The sequence below is a fragment of the Falco cherrug genome, chromosome 8, assembly GCF_023634085.1.
Source record: "Falco cherrug isolate bFalChe1 chromosome 8, bFalChe1.pri, whole genome shotgun sequence".
Lineage (NCBI taxonomy): Eukaryota > Metazoa > Chordata > Aves > Falconiformes > Falconidae > Falco > Falco cherrug.
In genome coordinates this window covers 62,318,799-62,336,607 of record NC_073704.1, presented here as the reverse complement: position 1 = coordinate 62,336,607, position 17,809 = coordinate 62,318,799, and the positions used below count along the sequence as shown (strand labels likewise).

Sequence of the window (17,809 nt, the reverse complement as noted above, 5' to 3'; positions counted from 1 at the left end):
ACATCATGGGATGTGATTCTGTGATCCCGTGTTCCCGTGCCACGCTCTGTGCCCGCTGCTCCGGTGCTCCATCCCACGCTGGCCCCTCCGAGGTGAGCGGGGGGCTCAGGGCCAGTGGCACCCGGGGCCAGGGGCTGGGCCGGGGGCCGGGGTGCACTCAGTGCCAGTACACGTTATCTTGGCTTCCCTCCTTTGTTTTCTCCACTGGGTCTCCAGGACGTGGTAACTCCTGCACATCCCCGTGTTACAGTTGTGTTGATGCCGGTGAAGCCTCAGCGCTAGTTCAGACTCATGGCCAGATCACCCTCCAGCTGCACCATCCCAGAGCCTGGCCATGTCACCCAAACGCTGCCTGGGCAGCGATGGGCCATCCCTTCCCATGCCATGCTGCTGGAAACGGGCCATCGAGACCTTGCCTTTGTGTCACCTCCTGCTACGGGGCCACGGTTGGTGTTGTACTGGAGCTGTGCTGCTGGCGGGTCACCGTGCCTTGTCCGTAAGCACCAGGTGATTTATTGCCGTTTTCTCACTGGTTCAAAATAATTTCATGCTTCCGTGGTGCAGGCACCCTACAGACACACTGTGTACAGCAGCTCTGGCATGGCTGAGGGGCTGGATTGCAGTTGTGCTGGCTGCATGTTTTATGTTAGCATGGAAAAGGCGGGTCCCCAGCATGCAGTCGGACTGTGATGCTGCAGACATCTGGAAAGGAGCCCACCGAGCAGTTGAGCTGAGCATCTCTGTGCCAGTGTTGCATCTTCTGCAGCGCGTGGATTGCAGGGTGTAAGACCTCTCTGCACAAATCTGCTGCCTGCAACCTGGCAATGTGCTGCAGCTCCTGCTGGGATGGCCGGTGGCGTGCGGAGTGTGCTCCAGAGAGCCTTGACGTGTGTGTTTGTGCACGTGTTTGCCTTGACGTGTGTGTATGTGCATGTATCTATGCTCTTTCTAACCAATTTCTAATCCTAATAACGTTTTTATGCTAATGGCTGTAGAGCGCCAGACCATACTCCTGTTGGAGTCAGTGGCAAAATTTGATGTCATAAAGACAAAATAAGGAAAAATGCTAATTAGCCTCTCTGTTCATCGGTAATTTCCCCACTCCTCGCTCTCTGGCATCAGCAAACGGAGAAATGCCAGCAAGCTGCATGTAAGAGCTTGGTCTGTAGCTGGTAGTTATTCTCACACTATGGTATAGAAAGATTTTATATAAAATCTCCTGTTATAAGCAATATTTACTGTTTGCATGGTGAAGATCACAACCAGAAGTGAGTCTGCTGAGCTCAATGTTGTTCAGATGTGGGAGATAACAGGTCTCCGCCCTAAAAAATACTTTACAGTTAAGAAATGCAGTTACTGTTAAACCCTTGGTCTGAATATAGCCCCGTACGAATACGAAACAGTCACGCTGAGGCAGATGGATGTGGAGATAAGAGAGATCGACTAAAGGCAACGTTTTACGGGCTGTGTCACCAGCCTCCTCGTAACACAACAAACAAGTATTTGTCTTGTGGGAAGCTTTGGGTGGCTGGTGAGGCTCTCGCAGGAACCCCGCGCGCCGGAGATAAGCGGTGATGCAGCGCTGTGGCCTTTGCTCAGCACCCAGCCCCTCCGAAACCCATCGCCTTTCATGTGGTGGGGCTGGGAACCGGGATCGGGGCGGTTCTGCTGTGGGGCCGGAGCTGGGAGCATTGCAGGGAGCGCTGCAGCTGCAGAGCCGGTGCAGCCAGGTACCTCCTCGTACCAAGGAGCGCGGCCGGGAAGTGAAGCGGGTTTCTGAAATGAGTAAATTCGAGTTGAAGCAGAGGTGCTAAAACATTGCAGAGCTCAACAGACTAAAATTTCCTGCTCTTGTTAAACTCACAGTTTAAGAGTGATTTTCTTCCCTATATACTGCACGTCTGCCACGCATGGTGCTGCAGAATTGCTGTGCCTGACAAGCTGAAGGCACCTCGTGTTGTTTATGCACATTTGCAAAAAGCAAATGCAGCAGATAAACCACCTGAAATCTCCCAGGCCAGTGAGGTATGGCGTTTGGCACTTTTATGGTCTCTCAAAGCCTGAATGAACGCCTGCCAGCACTGGAGATAATGGCATGTCTTTGGCCTTAGGTGAGATAAATCACTGGGAAAACTTATATTGACTTTGGCATGGTTTGAATCTTGTTTTCTATCCTGTAAATCTAATATCTAAGTTGTTGCACTTCTGCTAAAAGCCGTTTGGAGATGTGGCTGGTGTGTCCCTGCAGGGGCTGGTGCGGGGATTGTAGAATTGTTTAGGTTGGAAAAGACCTTTAAGCTCATCAAGTCCAACCATGAACCTGGCGCTGCCAAGTCCACCACTAACCCATGGCCCTGGGGAGCAGCGAGCTGAGCACGTGAGCACGTTATTTTGCCCTGGGGAGGGTCAGCCCCAGACACTTCACTTACGAACTCGCCTCTTCTGAGATGGAGTTTCCTTCTAAATCACATCAGCTGGGTCTTGGCTGTGTTTGGGGATTTATTTTCTTCAGCAAGTCCCAGGCTGCTTTATGTCCTGAAACAGTGGAGAGAGACAGCCAAAAAATTAAAGGGAAGATATTATGTTAAGCATGAGTTTTAAGAAGAAATTGCTTTCTCTGTGTAGCACCTCAGTTAAAACCAAGAGAGGAGTAAAAAAGCATAATCCTTTATAATCTATATGGTTTTTACCTTTTGCATTCTAAGGAGCTTAGATGATGGCTGTAAGATAGATGGGCTGGTTTTCTTAATTGCAAACTTTGCAGGGAAAAATGTAAATCCTAACCCAATGGTAATATTGTTTTAATTGGATTTTTTAGCAAATTTACAATCCACTGATTATGAAGAGCACTTCTACTTTGAAGAATGAAATACTAGTATAGGTTTTGATCATGTAGTAATGTCCTGAAGCAAGGATTTTTTTGCCTGTGGATCACTGTCCCCATAGCAAGAGTTTTTCACTTCCAGATTGTCAGCAAGCAGATGTGGGACACAGACTTTCAGCTCAGGCCCTAAGTAATACCTAAGCTAAAAAATTGCACTGTAGGCATGTGGAGGTTGTATGCATACAGGTGTGGTAGATACATATTTTTTTAGTATAATTGATGTTCTGTGTAACCTCAGTTTCATCATTAAGCAAATACAGCTGGCAATTGTTGTAATAGATCAGAGGGCATTGCAAGTAAGTTAAAAATAAAAAGTCTGTGTTACAAAATGACGTACAGTTAAATAGCTGATCCCTGCTAGTGGGATAAATTAGTTAATTATCTGCTTAGGAAATAATCTGTGCCAGAAGCTTGATACATGATGGTACCCTGGATTATCATCTGTTCTTCCTTCTTCTTTAATTCATTTTCTTCTTCTTTTCATCTAAATGGGGTAAATGCTGTTGTAGTGGATCAGTTTGTATTTCATGACAACAAATGGCATGGAATAGGACCCAAATCAGCAAGTTCAGCAAATGCCTCCATGGAAACCCTGAGGTTTTTCTGGTGTCGGAAGAGGGCTGAAGCCCCCATGCTCTCCCAGGGTGACCCCCAGGAGGAACTAAAAAGCCACCCTCCACTTCCCAGCAAATCCTGAAAATGAGCTTCCTAAAGGAGCACAGTCATCTGCCTTGGGGACAATTCTGGTGGCACCAGCGTCCTGCATGTTGTCGGTGCTGGGGTCTCACGGTGCGGGCAGGTCCAGCGTAGGCAGAGGCAGACTCTGCAGGGACCTGTGCACCAGGGATGTGCTGGGATGGAGCTGCCTGCTTGCACGGCAGCAGCTCTGATCTCTACCTGCCGTGGGACTGCTGTATACACACCCCTCTGTTTGCTCAGTTCTGCTTTGTTTAACATTTCTGGAAAACCTTTTTCATGAAGTCCTGTGCTGCAGCTGACCGTGGGGCAGGGCGAGCTCCCAGGGCAAACTGTTTTGGAAAACAAGTCTAACCTCAGCCAGAAAAGTTGGTATTTTAACATTTTTCCCTTTCACTGTCTACGTGAAATTGTGATATCTAAAGTCTGTGATGATGGGAATGGACGCACACCTCCAGCTGCCACACTCGTGCTGCTCTGCCTGGCCAGGGTCAGGCCACCGGGACCCTCTTCGTGATCGGTCAGGGTGGTTCACATAAAGCAGCCCAGCCCAGCAGAAGATTGAAGATTTCAGAGCATGAAAATGAAAATGAAAATTCAGGGTGAGCATGTCTTGTATCTGGATCTTCTGCCTCCTGGGAAGGCGAGTGCATTGACCAGGACATGGCTTGAAACTCTGTGCCAGACCTAAACTTCTCCCAACAAAACTGTGGTGAAGATACACCCCACGAAGAGTTGTGGCTTCCATAATGTGCTTTTTCTGACAAAAGTAAATAATGTTGCTTAAAATCCCTGACCCCATGCAGTCCTGGAACAGGTGGCGAGCTCCCAGTAAGAACCAGATCATTACAACTGTACTCGGGTTTCCGCGGGTTTGTGCCCGTTGCTTCCTGTATTCAGACAAACCCCAAACTCAAAGCAAAACCAAGTTGAAAGAGCAAAAGTTCGTCAATTATTTTTCTCATCAAAACCATATGAAATTGTGACTTTCTCATTTTTTCAACGTGAAGCCTTTGATCAGTCCTGCCTTGTGAACTTTTGATCAGCTGGGTTAAAATGAAATCCAAGACTGGGCACATTTTGTGTGGTCTCTGGTTTCGAAGTGAAAATGTTTCATGTCTGTACTAACCATGTTATTCCTGGGCTGTTGTTCACAGTCGCCCTCATAAAGCTGTAGGCAAAAACCTACTGGAGCTCTTGGAAAAAATATGCTGAGAAGCCAACCTAGCCGTAGCATGATTCATTGATTAGTTATTGCTTAGCATAAAGCATGAAGGTTGCTGTGTTTCGTTACCAGTCCAGGTTACAACCCCCCATTATGGCACCTCCTTCCACTGTATTTACCTGGATTTAGAAAACGAAACTTTCAGCCAGGATCTGAAGTTTGGAAACCAGCGCTCTCAAAACTGCTTTCCATATTGAAACCCAAAGAGGAGAATAATCTCATGACCATCCCCTCCCATAGTAAAATCTTACGCAATTAAATCTATGAATCTCAATACCTGAAAAACAGGATTTGATGACACATGACAAGAGCCGAGTTAAAATATGTATGACTTCATACCAGCACGGTAGGTAATCTTCAGCATCACCAGAGCAGAGAAGATGAAATCGAGGCATGGGGTGGGGATGGCACAGTGCTAAGGTTACCTCATTTATTCCCATCCCTTACCTTGGGTCCCGTTCTGAAAATGAGCCCAATAAGTATTGCTAAATAGACTCTTCAGACAATACTGGGGAAAAAAAACCCGTGGTCAAAAATCTGAAAAAATGCCTGTACGGAGTCAGGGATTGCTGTGGTACTTGGTGCATCCCATCTCTCTTGGTTTGCTGTCTATTCATCCTAGTTCATCGTGGGGAATTAGGAAATACAGGAGCAGAGCCGCCTGTTTCTCTTCACTGAATCCAGCTCATGTGCCGGGGTCAGACCACTCAGTCCTAAATCTCGGCCGGGAGGCTCGGGGAACCTTTGCCCGTGCCACCGACGGCCACAGGGATTAGCTGGCAAGCCTTTAAACTGCGCCTTGTTTTACATCTCATTGGAGGTAACATTTAAGGAACTTCTAGAAGTCAAGTGGCAGGACAAGATTAATTAGTATTCCTTTCTAATCCTAATTACAATGATATTTGCTTCCCAGGATAGGAGGCGTTCATTATCATATGTATGTTTGTTTCTTTAGTCTGTCTGCTTCCCTCCCCCAACAAAAAAAAAGGTTAAATAATATTTAATACATTTTTATAGTCATTAAAAAAATTCAACTCATTTTAATCTGGTAAAAACATCAGATGGGCAGAGGAGAAAGCCATTCAATTCCCTATTAATTTCCCTTGCTCTCTAATTATATGCAAATCCACCAAGCCCAGGTTTTAATTCAGCCATTCGCATTAAGAGATCAGAGAAAGATGCAAAATGGGAAAGCGGAGTTTGATGTATCGTCGGGGGCTCGTACGAATTCGACTGGAAGATAAATTCCACATTTTAATTAAAATGTTTATTCCGCTCTGCACAATAACGCTTGCTTGCTTTCAGAGGAAAAAAGGGGTATTAAGCATTAAAGGAACTAATTCCTCCTATCAAGAAAATTAGGATTTCTCCCAGGCAGACACAGGGTATCATCCAGGATTAGCGGCTGTAGCATTCTTTGTAAACATGTCACCCTTGAAAGTGAGCAACAAGGAAAGCTGCTATCGCCTTACAGCTGCAGGGTGTCAATAAAGCATCCCTTCAGCTCCAGAGGGGATTATCTTCCCTCCGCGTCCTCCAAAGAGCCGTTTATCATGGAAGCTGGGAAATAAATGTGAGCACAGATTAGAATAATGCAGAGGCAGCTCCAGGCAGTGGGCAGCTCTCCCCGCTCCTGCCCGGGGGTTCCCGATAGATTTTGGGGATCCCTGTGGGGAGGGGTGCCTCTCGTCGCAGCCCTCATCCCTTGGGCTCCACAGCTGGCTGGCAGAATGAATGTTAGGGTGGGAGGGACACCCCGTGCCACAGCCGGCTGTCCCTGTGCCCTCCTGCTTGAAAGGTCTCGGGGAGACCCCGGCAAAGACTCAGAGCAGCCACAGTCCATTCCTTCGTGGCCATCCGTGTTGGAAATGTGCTTGACATCCGTGTAAAAATCAAAGGATTTCACCATAGCAAGGAAATGTGTACCCGAGAACGACAATAACTAATACAAATTATCATCTCTGGTTGTTCCGTCTTATCTGTTAATTAGCCAGTGGCATGTGCTTGGGCACGGCCGCCTCCAACACGTTAAAAGATCTCTTGGTGTCATCTGATGTTGTGCGAGCACGTGGCCTTGGCCATCCTATGCTATGGGAGAAAGCTTTCTCTGAGCAAGTCAGCAGCATTACAGGTATTATTTTTATTATTTTTATTATTATTACTGTTATTACTATTATTTTTTCAAAGCACAGTCACCCAGTTGGGGATTTGCTTTCCAACAGCGTGAGACACTTTTGGTTTGTTGTCTTTTTTTTTCAACCAGTGATGTTCTGGCACAGTGAGACACCACCACCCCCACCACCCCCGAAGCTGAGCTTTGAGACTAGCTGATTGAAGAAAAAAAAAAAAAGTAGAATAAAAATAAAATAAAGTAGACTAAAATAAAATAAGACAGGAAGTATAGTGCCTGCCGGGGGATGCTGGCAGCTGTCCCATCCCAAGCCTAGAGACAGGGACAAAAGTCCTGTTGTGGGTCTCCTGCCCAGGTTCTGGGGTGACAGTGATGACAGCACCAGGACAGTGTCACCCACGGTGGCCATGCACCCTGGCACTGCTGTGGTGTGAAGGGGCAGGTTTCATCCCCTCTGATGTTTGCTGAATCGAAACGCCTTAAATCACATCAGCGTTTTTTGGGGGTTTTGTGCTTTGTTAACTCCTCTGCGCTCTTTCAAGTACATGGGCTGGTTTTGTTTTTGTTTTAAATGGAAAGAAAAACCCCAGGCAAATGGCCAGGAGCCCTTTCCTGATGCCATGGAGCTGTGTAAGCAAACATTTGCCTCGAGAAAACAGCACAGCACCGACACCTGGAGGGTTCCTGTTGGGCTGATTTGCTGACAGATGCACCCAGAAATCTCAGAGGTGTTTCCATCTGCTGCGGCAGCGCGTCCTCGGCGGGGAGGGATGTGACAACCAGATGCCAAAGCCACCTCAGTTAAGATCCCAGACCCAGCTGGGGCTGGGGCTTGCAAATGATTTCTCAAAACCGGTGAAAATCCCCCAAGACCGGGACATGGCTCTCACAGGGCGAACCCTCTGCGTTTCACCGAGCCCTCACACCCCGAGGTTCAGCCGGTCCCGGTGCTGCACGTGAGCCAGGCACGCGGGCGCTGATGCCTCTGGTCCTGTCAGAAACAAGTGTCTCAAGCCCTACCGAAGGGCAAACTTTGTCATACTTTTATTTCGCTTTCTTCCCTTGCCCTCTTGGACATTTTCCTGATTAATTCTGGGTATCAGACCAACCGCTTGTCTTTGAGAAGTGGAGCGAAATAAAGGAGGTCAGATACTATCAGCCTCCACGGGTCAAGTAAGCGCCTTCTGATTTAAGCCTCAAGCGTTACTGGTAACTCCAGGGTTTGCAGCTTTTGATTCAAATTCGCAGAACCACGTAGCACAGAGAGGACCGAGGGGTTTTTCCTTCATAGCCCAGAGCACGAGAGGCAGTAACTAGAGCTGGATGTTGCAGAATAGGGGAACCAGCTCTGTGTGTGTGTGCGTGATGCAGCCTCACCATTATATTGCCCTGGCATTTGGGAGAAAATAGCTGAGGTTTGGTGTTGCGCTGCTGCCCCTGGGTTATATTGCCCCAGCATTTGTTTCCATGAAGCCAAATGTCCCCATTGCCCCTTGGGGCAGCTGGCACCTTGGGGCCGGGGGTGTTGCTGTCCCCTCCTCAGCAGACGCAGCACCGTGAAGCTGCTTTCAGCGTCACAGCAGCAGCGGTTCCCAAGCAAGGCGAGCGTTGTGCAAGGGGACTTTCTGCAAAGTTGAGGAGGCTTCTGGACTGAGGTGGCTCTTTTGCTGAATGTGACTGTAAACATCGGGTGGTGATGCCAAAGGTTTATTTTTCAGGGGGTTTCTCCTCTCTGGTGTGGGGTGTGACTGCCTCCACACTTGCCCCCTGTCACTGTAAGAGCGCAGCATCTGGGAGGGACTTTTGATCTTTATTTTTCCATGTCTTTTTTTTTTTCTTTCTTTTTAAACAAAGAACCACCTACATCTTTCTCTTAGAAGATAAATACTTGAGAAGTGAAATGGCTCTTCCTGTGCCTGTAAACGGTGAAAAGCTCAGCTATTTCCCCTGCAGAGTTTAACTTAAAAAAATAATAACCATCATTGCTTAAAACCAGAAAGCAGCACCAGCACAGAAGGTCACTGAGAACTTGTAAAAGGTTTTGAAGTTCTTTCCCTGTATTTGTCCCCATCGTGTCTGGAGCTTGGGCACCTCTCCGAGGGCTGGGGCATGGAAGGTGTTAAATGCCAGGGAACTTGTGCCCTGACACCCAGTCCCCTAACACAGCTGTGATGCACGTCTGAGTCGAAGGGGAGAGTCAGCATCACAGGAGCAGCATTTTGCTGCTCAGCTAAGGCGAGTACATCCCCTTGAATGTGCGAAAAGGAGCAGGGTTACTCAGGTGCCCCGTTAGCATTTTCAAAGCAGAGCTGGATTTTAAAGAGGCTGAAAGAAATCAGAGGGAAAGGGAAAAGGGAATAAACACTCCATCAACCACAAAATGTAGAGTGTAGGGATACAAACCTGACCACGGACAGTATTTGCCTGTTTGTGTGATGTGTATCTTAAACCACTCGGCTCCTTGCTGCAATTCATACGCAGAATTGGTGCAAGAATTAATAGGTGCAAATTATTACTTTCCCCTTTGCTGCTTGCAAACACTTCTGGGCCAGCCAGGGATGGTGTACATGGGGCAGCTCTTCTGGTCATGGGAGACATGGTCTTCTGGTCCCTGGAGGCACCCTTGGTGGTGCTGAGGGTAAGGGCCAGACCCAGCCCTCGGTGCTGCTGCTGCTGCTAAGATTTGGCTTTGCTGGAGGGGTGCACGTCTGGGCGAGGGCAGCACCTGAGCGTGGGTGGCTTTAACTTTCCCTGTTTCCTTTCTGCTGTGGCAGCGGACTTGTGTGATGTGACTGCAGCAAAAGTGAGAAAACAGAAAAAAGTGTGCCGAGACAAGAAATGAGTCGACGCTGCCTTCACCCGCGGGCTGCCCCGGTGCTTGCAGTCAGCACCGAAAACAGTCTGCCGTGGGTATTTGGGGTGATGTTTTATCACAGCACCTCCTGGTGCAACACCACAGGGAAATGAGGAGTGAAGGTGTCTGCTGACACAGTCTGGGGCCCCAAGCTGGAGATTTTATCAGAACTTGGAGGTACCTGAAACTCGGCAGAGATGGGTTTGGTTTGTGCACAGACTCTGCGTCCCCAGGCACCCCAAATGGCAGCGTTGCCCTGCGAGCCCTCCCAGGAGCAGATCTGATGCTGTGGGATGTACATAATAATGTCCCTTATCGTATATCCCTAATAATTTGGTAATTTGGATTGATTGTTGGATAAAGAGCAAAAGGCACAGTCCCCTGGTCACAGGTACCTTCCCCGGCAGCGGTGCATGCTCGGTGCAGCCTGACCTTATACCTTTCTTTCTGTGGCATGATGACTAATTTTGCAGTGAAAAGGAATTAATTCCTCATTGCATCAGCCACAGCAAAACTTCGTAGGTTTTGTTTTTCATAGCCGGCACATCGACTCATCTTGTCCTCTCTGAGAAGTGACGTCAAAGCAAACACGTTCGGGGCAGCTCGGGGCTGGACTGCAGGCTGCAGCACGTGTGCTGCGCCCGGGGCTTTCAACCCGGCGGCACCCGAGCAGGGCAGAGGAGCACGGAGACACGCTCAGAGCTCACCCCATCCATCTGCCTGCTCTGAGCCGGGACCAGCCCCAGGGCTGCTCCCGGGAACAGGACACACGGCACAGCCCGCAGCATGGGGCTCTGGGGCTGCCAAAACCCCTCTGCCTTGGCAGTGACAAGTCTTGCATGCGGACTTGCATGGCACAACCTGCAGCCCAAGCTCCCGTCCCTCGGCCAGGCCCCTCGCGCCACACCAGCCGCCACTGGGCTGGCCCATGGCTTTTTTGTTTCCCCGGCGATGTGGGAAAATTTGAAAGTGACGTGACTAATCTTGCCTCACCGCGGCTCGGCTCCCCGGTGAGGCTGGAAACCACAGCACTCTCCCCGGCCGCCGACCGGTGTGCCAGGGCGCTTCGTGCCCCTGTGCCACAGGGAATGGATCCTGCACCCCCAGGGTGCTTCCAGTCACCTCTTGCCCAGGAGGCTGCTGCCAGCACCAGCACAGCCTTGGGTGATGGGGGCACCTAGCTGCAAGCACCACAGCGGGGTGGCAGGGCTTTCCTCTCCCTGCAAACCCCCCTGCATCCATGGAGGGGCCGCCAGGACGGACGGCAGCTCCCACAGAGCGGGGCTTTCCAGCAGGCTTCTCCCTGCTTTTTTGCTTTTGGGCTGACCAGGGGGTTTGGCTGTCTGAGGTGTTGGCTGGTGCTTTTGCACCAGCGAAGTGTGTTTGGGGGCTGGAAGCTGAGGTTCGTGCAAGGCAGGCAGCACCCTGTTATCCTGCCTGGGGAGCACGGCACCCCTTGGAGTCATGTCCCCAGGGGTGCCGGGCCCCCGCTGTGCACAGTCCTGACTGCTTCACTGGAAGGGTGGTCAAGCACTGGACCAGGCTGCCCGGGGAGGTGATGGAATCGCCAGCCCTGGAAGAGTTCAGAAAACCTGTAGATGCAGCGCGTAGGGCCATGGGTTAGTGGTGGGCTTGGCAGTGCTGGGTTGATGATCTTTAAGGGTTTTTTTCCAACCTCAGTGATTCTGTGACATTGTGTTCCCTGGCCTGCAGGGTCCCCATGGGGTCCCCTTTGTGCATGGCATTCCCTGTGTGCGTGGGGTCCCCCATGTGCACGGGATCCCCTCTGTGGAGGGCACCCCGTATGTGCGCAGGACCCCCTGTGTTTACGGGACCCCCAGTGCCTGCAGCCTCCCATGTGTTTCAGGTCCCATGTGTGTGAAGTCCCCATGCCTGTGGGGTCCCCTTTGTGTTTGGGGTCCCTGGCAGCTGCGAGCCCCCCCCCCCGATGCTGACCCTGCAGAAGTTGCTGTCAGCTGGAGCCTGAACACTGAAGCCACTTTCCCATGGTGAAGCCCCAGCTGGCTCATCTGCAAGCACAGTGTCTTTCGTTTCGGAGTAGCTGTTAGGACAGCTTGTAAAAGAACCATACAGCAGTGGTGTAGCAGGATTAAGATATCCAGAAGTCCTGTGGATGAAACTTGAGTGGAGTTTTCCCCACACGGAGTGGGGAGCGGGGTGATGCTGTGAAGGATTGCCTGGTATTGCAGGGAGGCGATACGGCACGGTCGGAATTGGCTGGTGACGCAGCACAGCTCCTGGGGGCTTAGGGCTGACTTTTATAAAGTGAGAGCAAATTCTTAAATTCATTCTATTATTTCAAACATATGGGAAATCTGTAAAATATAAGTTTCTTTCCTACAAAACAGCGTCATCTATGCAACTGCCATAAAAACAAGCTATGAAAAAGCCAGCTTTTCACTTAGGGGTTTTGTGTTCAGAATCTGGGGAAAACATCAAAACACTTGAAATATAGCCCTCAAAACCGAGAGGGGGTGTTCCCAGGAGGATGCTTTTTGCCTGTGTGCGACAGGGCAGATCAGGATCAGCCTTGTAAGATGAGCTCCTGTATTCTGTTTGTGTAACCTGGACTGTGGCAGACAGGTTTACTCATCTCCTTTAATGCATTAAACAACTCGCCATGGTGCAGGTCAGGCACGCAGCCCCGACCGCCCCGTGCGAGGACCAATCCTGCGTGCTTGCTGCAGCCATCATCAAATTATAACAAAACATTTTTCACTAAATTAGGCACCATGTGTCAGAAGGGGCAGTAGAATTAAGCTGCTTTATTTTAGTTATGAATTTTCTTCTACCAGAAAATTAATTAAATTCCTGTCTGTATGTAGCCTGGTGCTGGTGGGATGCTGGGATCCCCAGCAGCCACCCAGGCAGCTTGGTGTGATGACTGCAGCTTTTAATAGCTGCTTTCAGTTGTAGCAAGGAATAGTTTTCACAGGTTACAAAACATTGACTTCTGGGTTTTTGTTGGTTTATTTTCCTAAACTGATCCAAGCAGAAAAAAAAAATATTTACAAGTTTTTCTAATATTTTGACAGAGCTAAAAACCCTAAGAGTTTTGCCAGCCATGGACGTTTTTTGGTTTCATCATTTCACTGAAATTTTGCCTTTTTGACCTTCTGTGCTACATTTTGCTAAGATTAGCTTTAAAGTTTAAAAGAAAAATCCTGTCAAGCCAGCAAAGTAAAACTACTCATTTTTAGCGTGTCACAACTCAATAGCTCAGTCTTAAAAATATGAGTCAAAATACTTCCTAACACAAGGTGCTTTCCAGAAAATGTTTGATTACAATCTCTCACCATTTTCTAATGAAAAACCCACGTTTTGTTTAAAAAAACCTCCTTTATATTTCTGATCAAGCAGCACCACCCTGGCAGCTATAATGCAGGGCTGCAGCCCTGGCGGGGCATGTGGGCTGTGGGCTGGGAGCAGAGGCGAGGGGCGCTACGCCTGGTCAGGCACCTCGGAGCCACACGACATTGCAGGTCTGATCGAGAGGGTGATCCTCAAGCGAAAGACCTGCTGGGTTTGTGTGTGCTCAGTGCCAGAGTTTTCAAGCTAGCCTCGAGCTGCCAGCGCAGCCAGGCACCCGCGCGTGAGCGGCGAGCTCTCCTAATTTTGCCTTGCCAGCATTTAGTCTCTCTTAATAAGTAATGTGACTGTTTTCTCTTTGCTCGTCCAATTACCTCTGGTTATGAAAGTCACTTCTCGGCTTCGAAGTGGGAGGCTTTTTTCCCTCACAGTTGGGGATTCTTTAATTATTTTCAGCAAGGTTGATGGGGGCCGATAGTGCTGGTAGGGCGATGCGCTGCAGCATCAGTGCCTGCCCCAGTGCCAAGTGGCACCGGCTGCTGGCACGAGGCACACGGGGACCCAGTGGGCATCACTCACTGGGGAGGTGGCCACTCAGGAGAGTTGCAGTTTACCAAATTTGAGAGGGAAAAAGGCCCTCCAGGCTTGCAAAACCCATTCTGCTTCTCCGTCCCCTCTGGAAATACCATTCTGGTGTTGCTGTAAATGCACCTCTTCATTTCTGTGGCAAGGTCGTGGCTGCACAGCTCATTCCCCGACACAAAGCTGTCCTCAGAGCCCTTTCCTGTCCTACTACAGCTGCCAAAGGATCGGAGGTGACTTGGGATGACTTGGGGTTGGGGCCATGACGCTGGGCACCGGCTGTGTCATTTTAGATGGGTGGGTAGCGAGCAGCTCCATCACCACTGCTCTGAGCTGTATTGAAACACGGCTTTGAGGAGGAGATGCAGCAGGATGCTTCACCAAACCACAGCACATCCCCGTAATGTCCTGGCCAGCACCACCCCGCATCCTCCGAGGGGATCTGCTGAGAGGACACCAAGCCAACTGCCCGTGTGTTAAATCAGTTTGCTCGGCAGAAAACTTACACCAGCTTAATTTTACGGTATAAGACTTTGTCGTCTTATAAGTTCTGGCTTTGAAAAGCCTCTTCGAGGTTCATGTGCTGCAGCTGATTTGCAGGCACTAAATATAGACCTTGTAAAAAAGAGGAATTGATACCATTTCTCTGGCATATAGATTTCTATAAACGAGGTATGATTTCACAGCGAAGACGCGTGCGGCAGCCGCAGTGCATCTGATGGAGACCAGGAGCTGCAGACATGGCCACGGACTGTGACCATTAGCAGCTGCCATGTTTAAACCGGCTGTCAACACGGAAAGAGTCTTCTCTGTTTCTCCAGATCATTGTGCAACGTTTCCTCCTTCCCTTGGTTGGTTCAGTTTGGGAGATGGGTTCCTGTATGGAACTTCCTAATGGAGGAAGCGGGACGGGGATGAGTAGCTGCTTACAGAAATTTTTACCTTACCTCCTTTCTAAGCATCCTTCCCCGCCAGCTTTTTATGAGTTTAAAGCATAGGAGAAGAATTTTAGAGCGAGGCAAGTGCAGATGTAGAAGGGACATGGGGATCACCAGCTATTCTTACTGGTGCAACATCTTGCTTCCCATCTGAACTGATGAAAAATCTGAGTAACTGAACTGCAACCTATGGTACCACCAAGATACCATGTTCCCGTGTCTGGGGAGAAGCACAGGCTGTGCCTTTGCTGTAACCACATGTGCTCTGTGCTTTTCACTGATGAGGTATCCTGTGGATCAGCATCAGGACTGTTCAGCTGCCTTTGTAGTGGTCTGTGTCTTCTGTCATTGCTCTGAAAGCTGTTAACAGTCATCAGGCAGCGAGGTTGGCTGGTGGATGGCCCTGTGCTTTGGGTAGGTGCAAATGGGAAGGAAAGATCTGTCCTACTTTGAACAGCAGAAGTGTTCAAGTTGAGGTTTTCAAAACGGCTCGGCATCAAGCTTGTTCTGCTCCAGTGTCATGTTCAAATGTACACGTACAACTGCATAGCCCTAATTTAGGCTTTCTGGCTCCTAAATAAGCTAAACCATAGCTAATTTTAGAAATATCACTGAAAAGCCATTCATCTCATTTCATGGACAAGAACAGTAAAAGCTCAGAGTGCCCAGGGCTGCTCTCGATGGGAAAACCACATAGCCCACAGCCCTGCTGCAGGACAGGAATGTCTGTACCACACCAGTTTATGCTGGGGGAGGGGGGGGGGGGCAGTTATATTCCCAGTATCCCGCTGTACATAGTAAATCTACACCTGGTAAGTGCCAGGAATTAGGGTTTTCATGCATTCTTAAATGCAAACCTGTATGCCTCTTGGTTTTTATTTGCATGAGCAAGCCTTTGTGGGAAAGACAGATGTAAAGCAGCGTCTCCATCACTCTGCTTTCCTTTCTGCTTCATGGGTTTCCTCCTTGGAGCAGGGATACAAAAAACAGGACTTTCCCAGGGCTCTTGGACCACTAGGGAAACAGCTCGGAGTGGCAGGGAGAAGTCCAGGACAGATCCTCCAGAGCCATCAGCTCCGGCTGTGCCACCTCCACCAGAGCTGACTGGTGTTTTGTGCTCACTGTGCCTAAGCAAAATCATTACCAAAGTGAAAGGCGCCGGTGAATCAAGTCCAGAGACTGTAAATGACTTGTCGAAGTCACACAGCTAATCATCTGTAGATGTCCTGGTGGGACACAAGAGGTCTGGCTAGCAGTACCCAGCTCCTAGCCCCTGGAGAGCTGTCTTACCCAATCCATTCTCATTTTCTCCCCATTTTGGGGTGCTGTCAGTTCTCTTTCTGGATTTATCTGGGACAAATCCTAACATTCTACCACCAAGGCAAAGTCAGTTTGGGTTTAAAGCCAACCATGGGCGAAACCGGGCATGTAGGGAGCAGCCTGAGACGCTCGAGGCGAGGAGGCTGGCGGTAGACGGCAGCGTGTGCGTGTGTGTGTGTGTGTTTTCCTTACAGCTGCGCAGCTCTTTTGAACAGGTTCCCCTCTCTCTGCTCCAACATGCAGAAGTACTCCCCGTCCTGTTCACAAAAAAAGCGCCTTTTACAAAGGCGTTGGGCTCTGATGGCCTTGCTGTGCGTAACCAGGAGTAGCTGCCAGAGGAGACAGACTTTTCATTGCTCAGTTTTCCTGAGTTTGTTGCATCCCCAGAGCTGCCTCTGCTCCCTCTGGTCCTTCTCCCAGTGCTGGAGCTCAGACCGAGGGGGGTTTCAGCCCGAGGGCTTGCTGGTGACCATGCCATGTTTTCAACGGCATCTCCCTGCTGGAGAGCCCTGGTTAGGAGAGCCCGAGCATGGCTTTCAGAGTGAACATGCACAATGTGAAAATACAGATTTAGATCCTGTGGTAGCACAAGGCAGAAACCAAGAGTAATGCATTGGGTGACATGCTTGTAGCATTTATCCTGGAATAAAAGATACCAGAAACAAACAAAAAAGCGTTCTGAGTTTTGAAAACTTCATGCTGATTTGAGCTGTTTTCCACCTACCCACGCAATTGTCTTCAGCTGCTGTCACTGCTTGGTTTTTGGATTTTTCTTGCAGGATGCTGTAGCATTTATTTAAGCAGGCAAGGGCTTTTTCTGCCCTGCCCCTGAGAGTCACTGGGGACTTTTAGCAATTCCCAGCCTCGCTTGCAACGGTGGGACTGCAAAGGGCATCTCCTTGCTCATGGAGCCTGATGACTTCTGAGCCCTCTCTCTCTTTATGTCTTGCAGTCCAACAAAGTTCCCGTCGTGCAGCCGTCCCACGGAGTCCACCCGCTCACCCCACTCATCCCTTACAGCAACGACCATTTCAGCCACGGCTCCCACTCGCCCCATTTGCCCGCCGACATCAACCAGAAACAAGGTAACAGCACCGCTGGGCATCTGCGTGGTGGGAGGGCAACAGTGCTGGAGACCACTGAGGTCAGGGCTGTCACCTTGCTGGTCCCAAATCAATGGGAAAAGTCAAGAGCTTTGGTCAGCTGGGGCATTGCTTAACAGTAGGAATTTATTTAGCTTATTGGCAGTGCTTTGTAGTCCTAATCAAGAGGAGTTTGATATCAAAAGTGCCGTCCCTACTGATCAAGTGTGCTCAATTCTCTGTGCAAGCTGTCCTGTAGTTTGAGACCAGACCAGAGCCTCGAGATGATGCGTAAGAGTCAACCAGAAAATGGAAAGTAATCTTTCCTTTGACTCATACCCAAACTGTTATCAAGTTGTCATTTTGAGAAAATAAATGCTTGAAACATGAAATATTTTGACTAAATAGGATTGGTGCCTGATAGCTAACTGGATTGTTACATGTGTGTGTGTCCGTAGCCCCAAGTTATGTGGTTGTCATGTGGTTTGGCTCTTTGGGTTCCTGTGTGAATCCAGGACACGCCAATTAGCTTGTGAGCTATGGAGGAAAGTACAGTAGGTAGAGGTTAAACCCTGAACTGTAAAATATAGGTATGTGCACAGGAATTCACCCCAGCCCGTCATTCTCTGTGGGTTACTGGCAAGCTGAGTGTAAAGTCAAACTTTTCTCCGCCTTACATTAGTGCAAGAGTCTTTCGACATCTCTTAGATTACCTGGACTTTTACACAATCCTGGTCTTGATTTCATGTGAAAACCAGCACATGAAA

The 17,809-nt window shown here is 49.3% G+C and overlaps 1 protein-coding gene across 8 annotated transcripts in view; it reads left to right on the top strand.

The window, feature by feature from the left end:
* TCF7 (transcription factor 7) overlaps nucleotides 1-17,809 on the top strand; it is a 73,804-nt gene that overhangs the window by 34,126 nt on the left and 21,869 nt on the right. For all 8 annotated transcript variants that reach the window (XM_055717530.1, XM_055717528.1, XM_055717525.1 and 5 more), the window contains exon 4: nucleotides 16,913-17,045. In XM_055717530.1, the coding sequence (XP_055573505.1) occupies nucleotides 16,913-17,045 (133 nt within the window). The remainder of the gene's footprint in view (nucleotides 1-16,912; nucleotides 17,046-17,809) is intronic.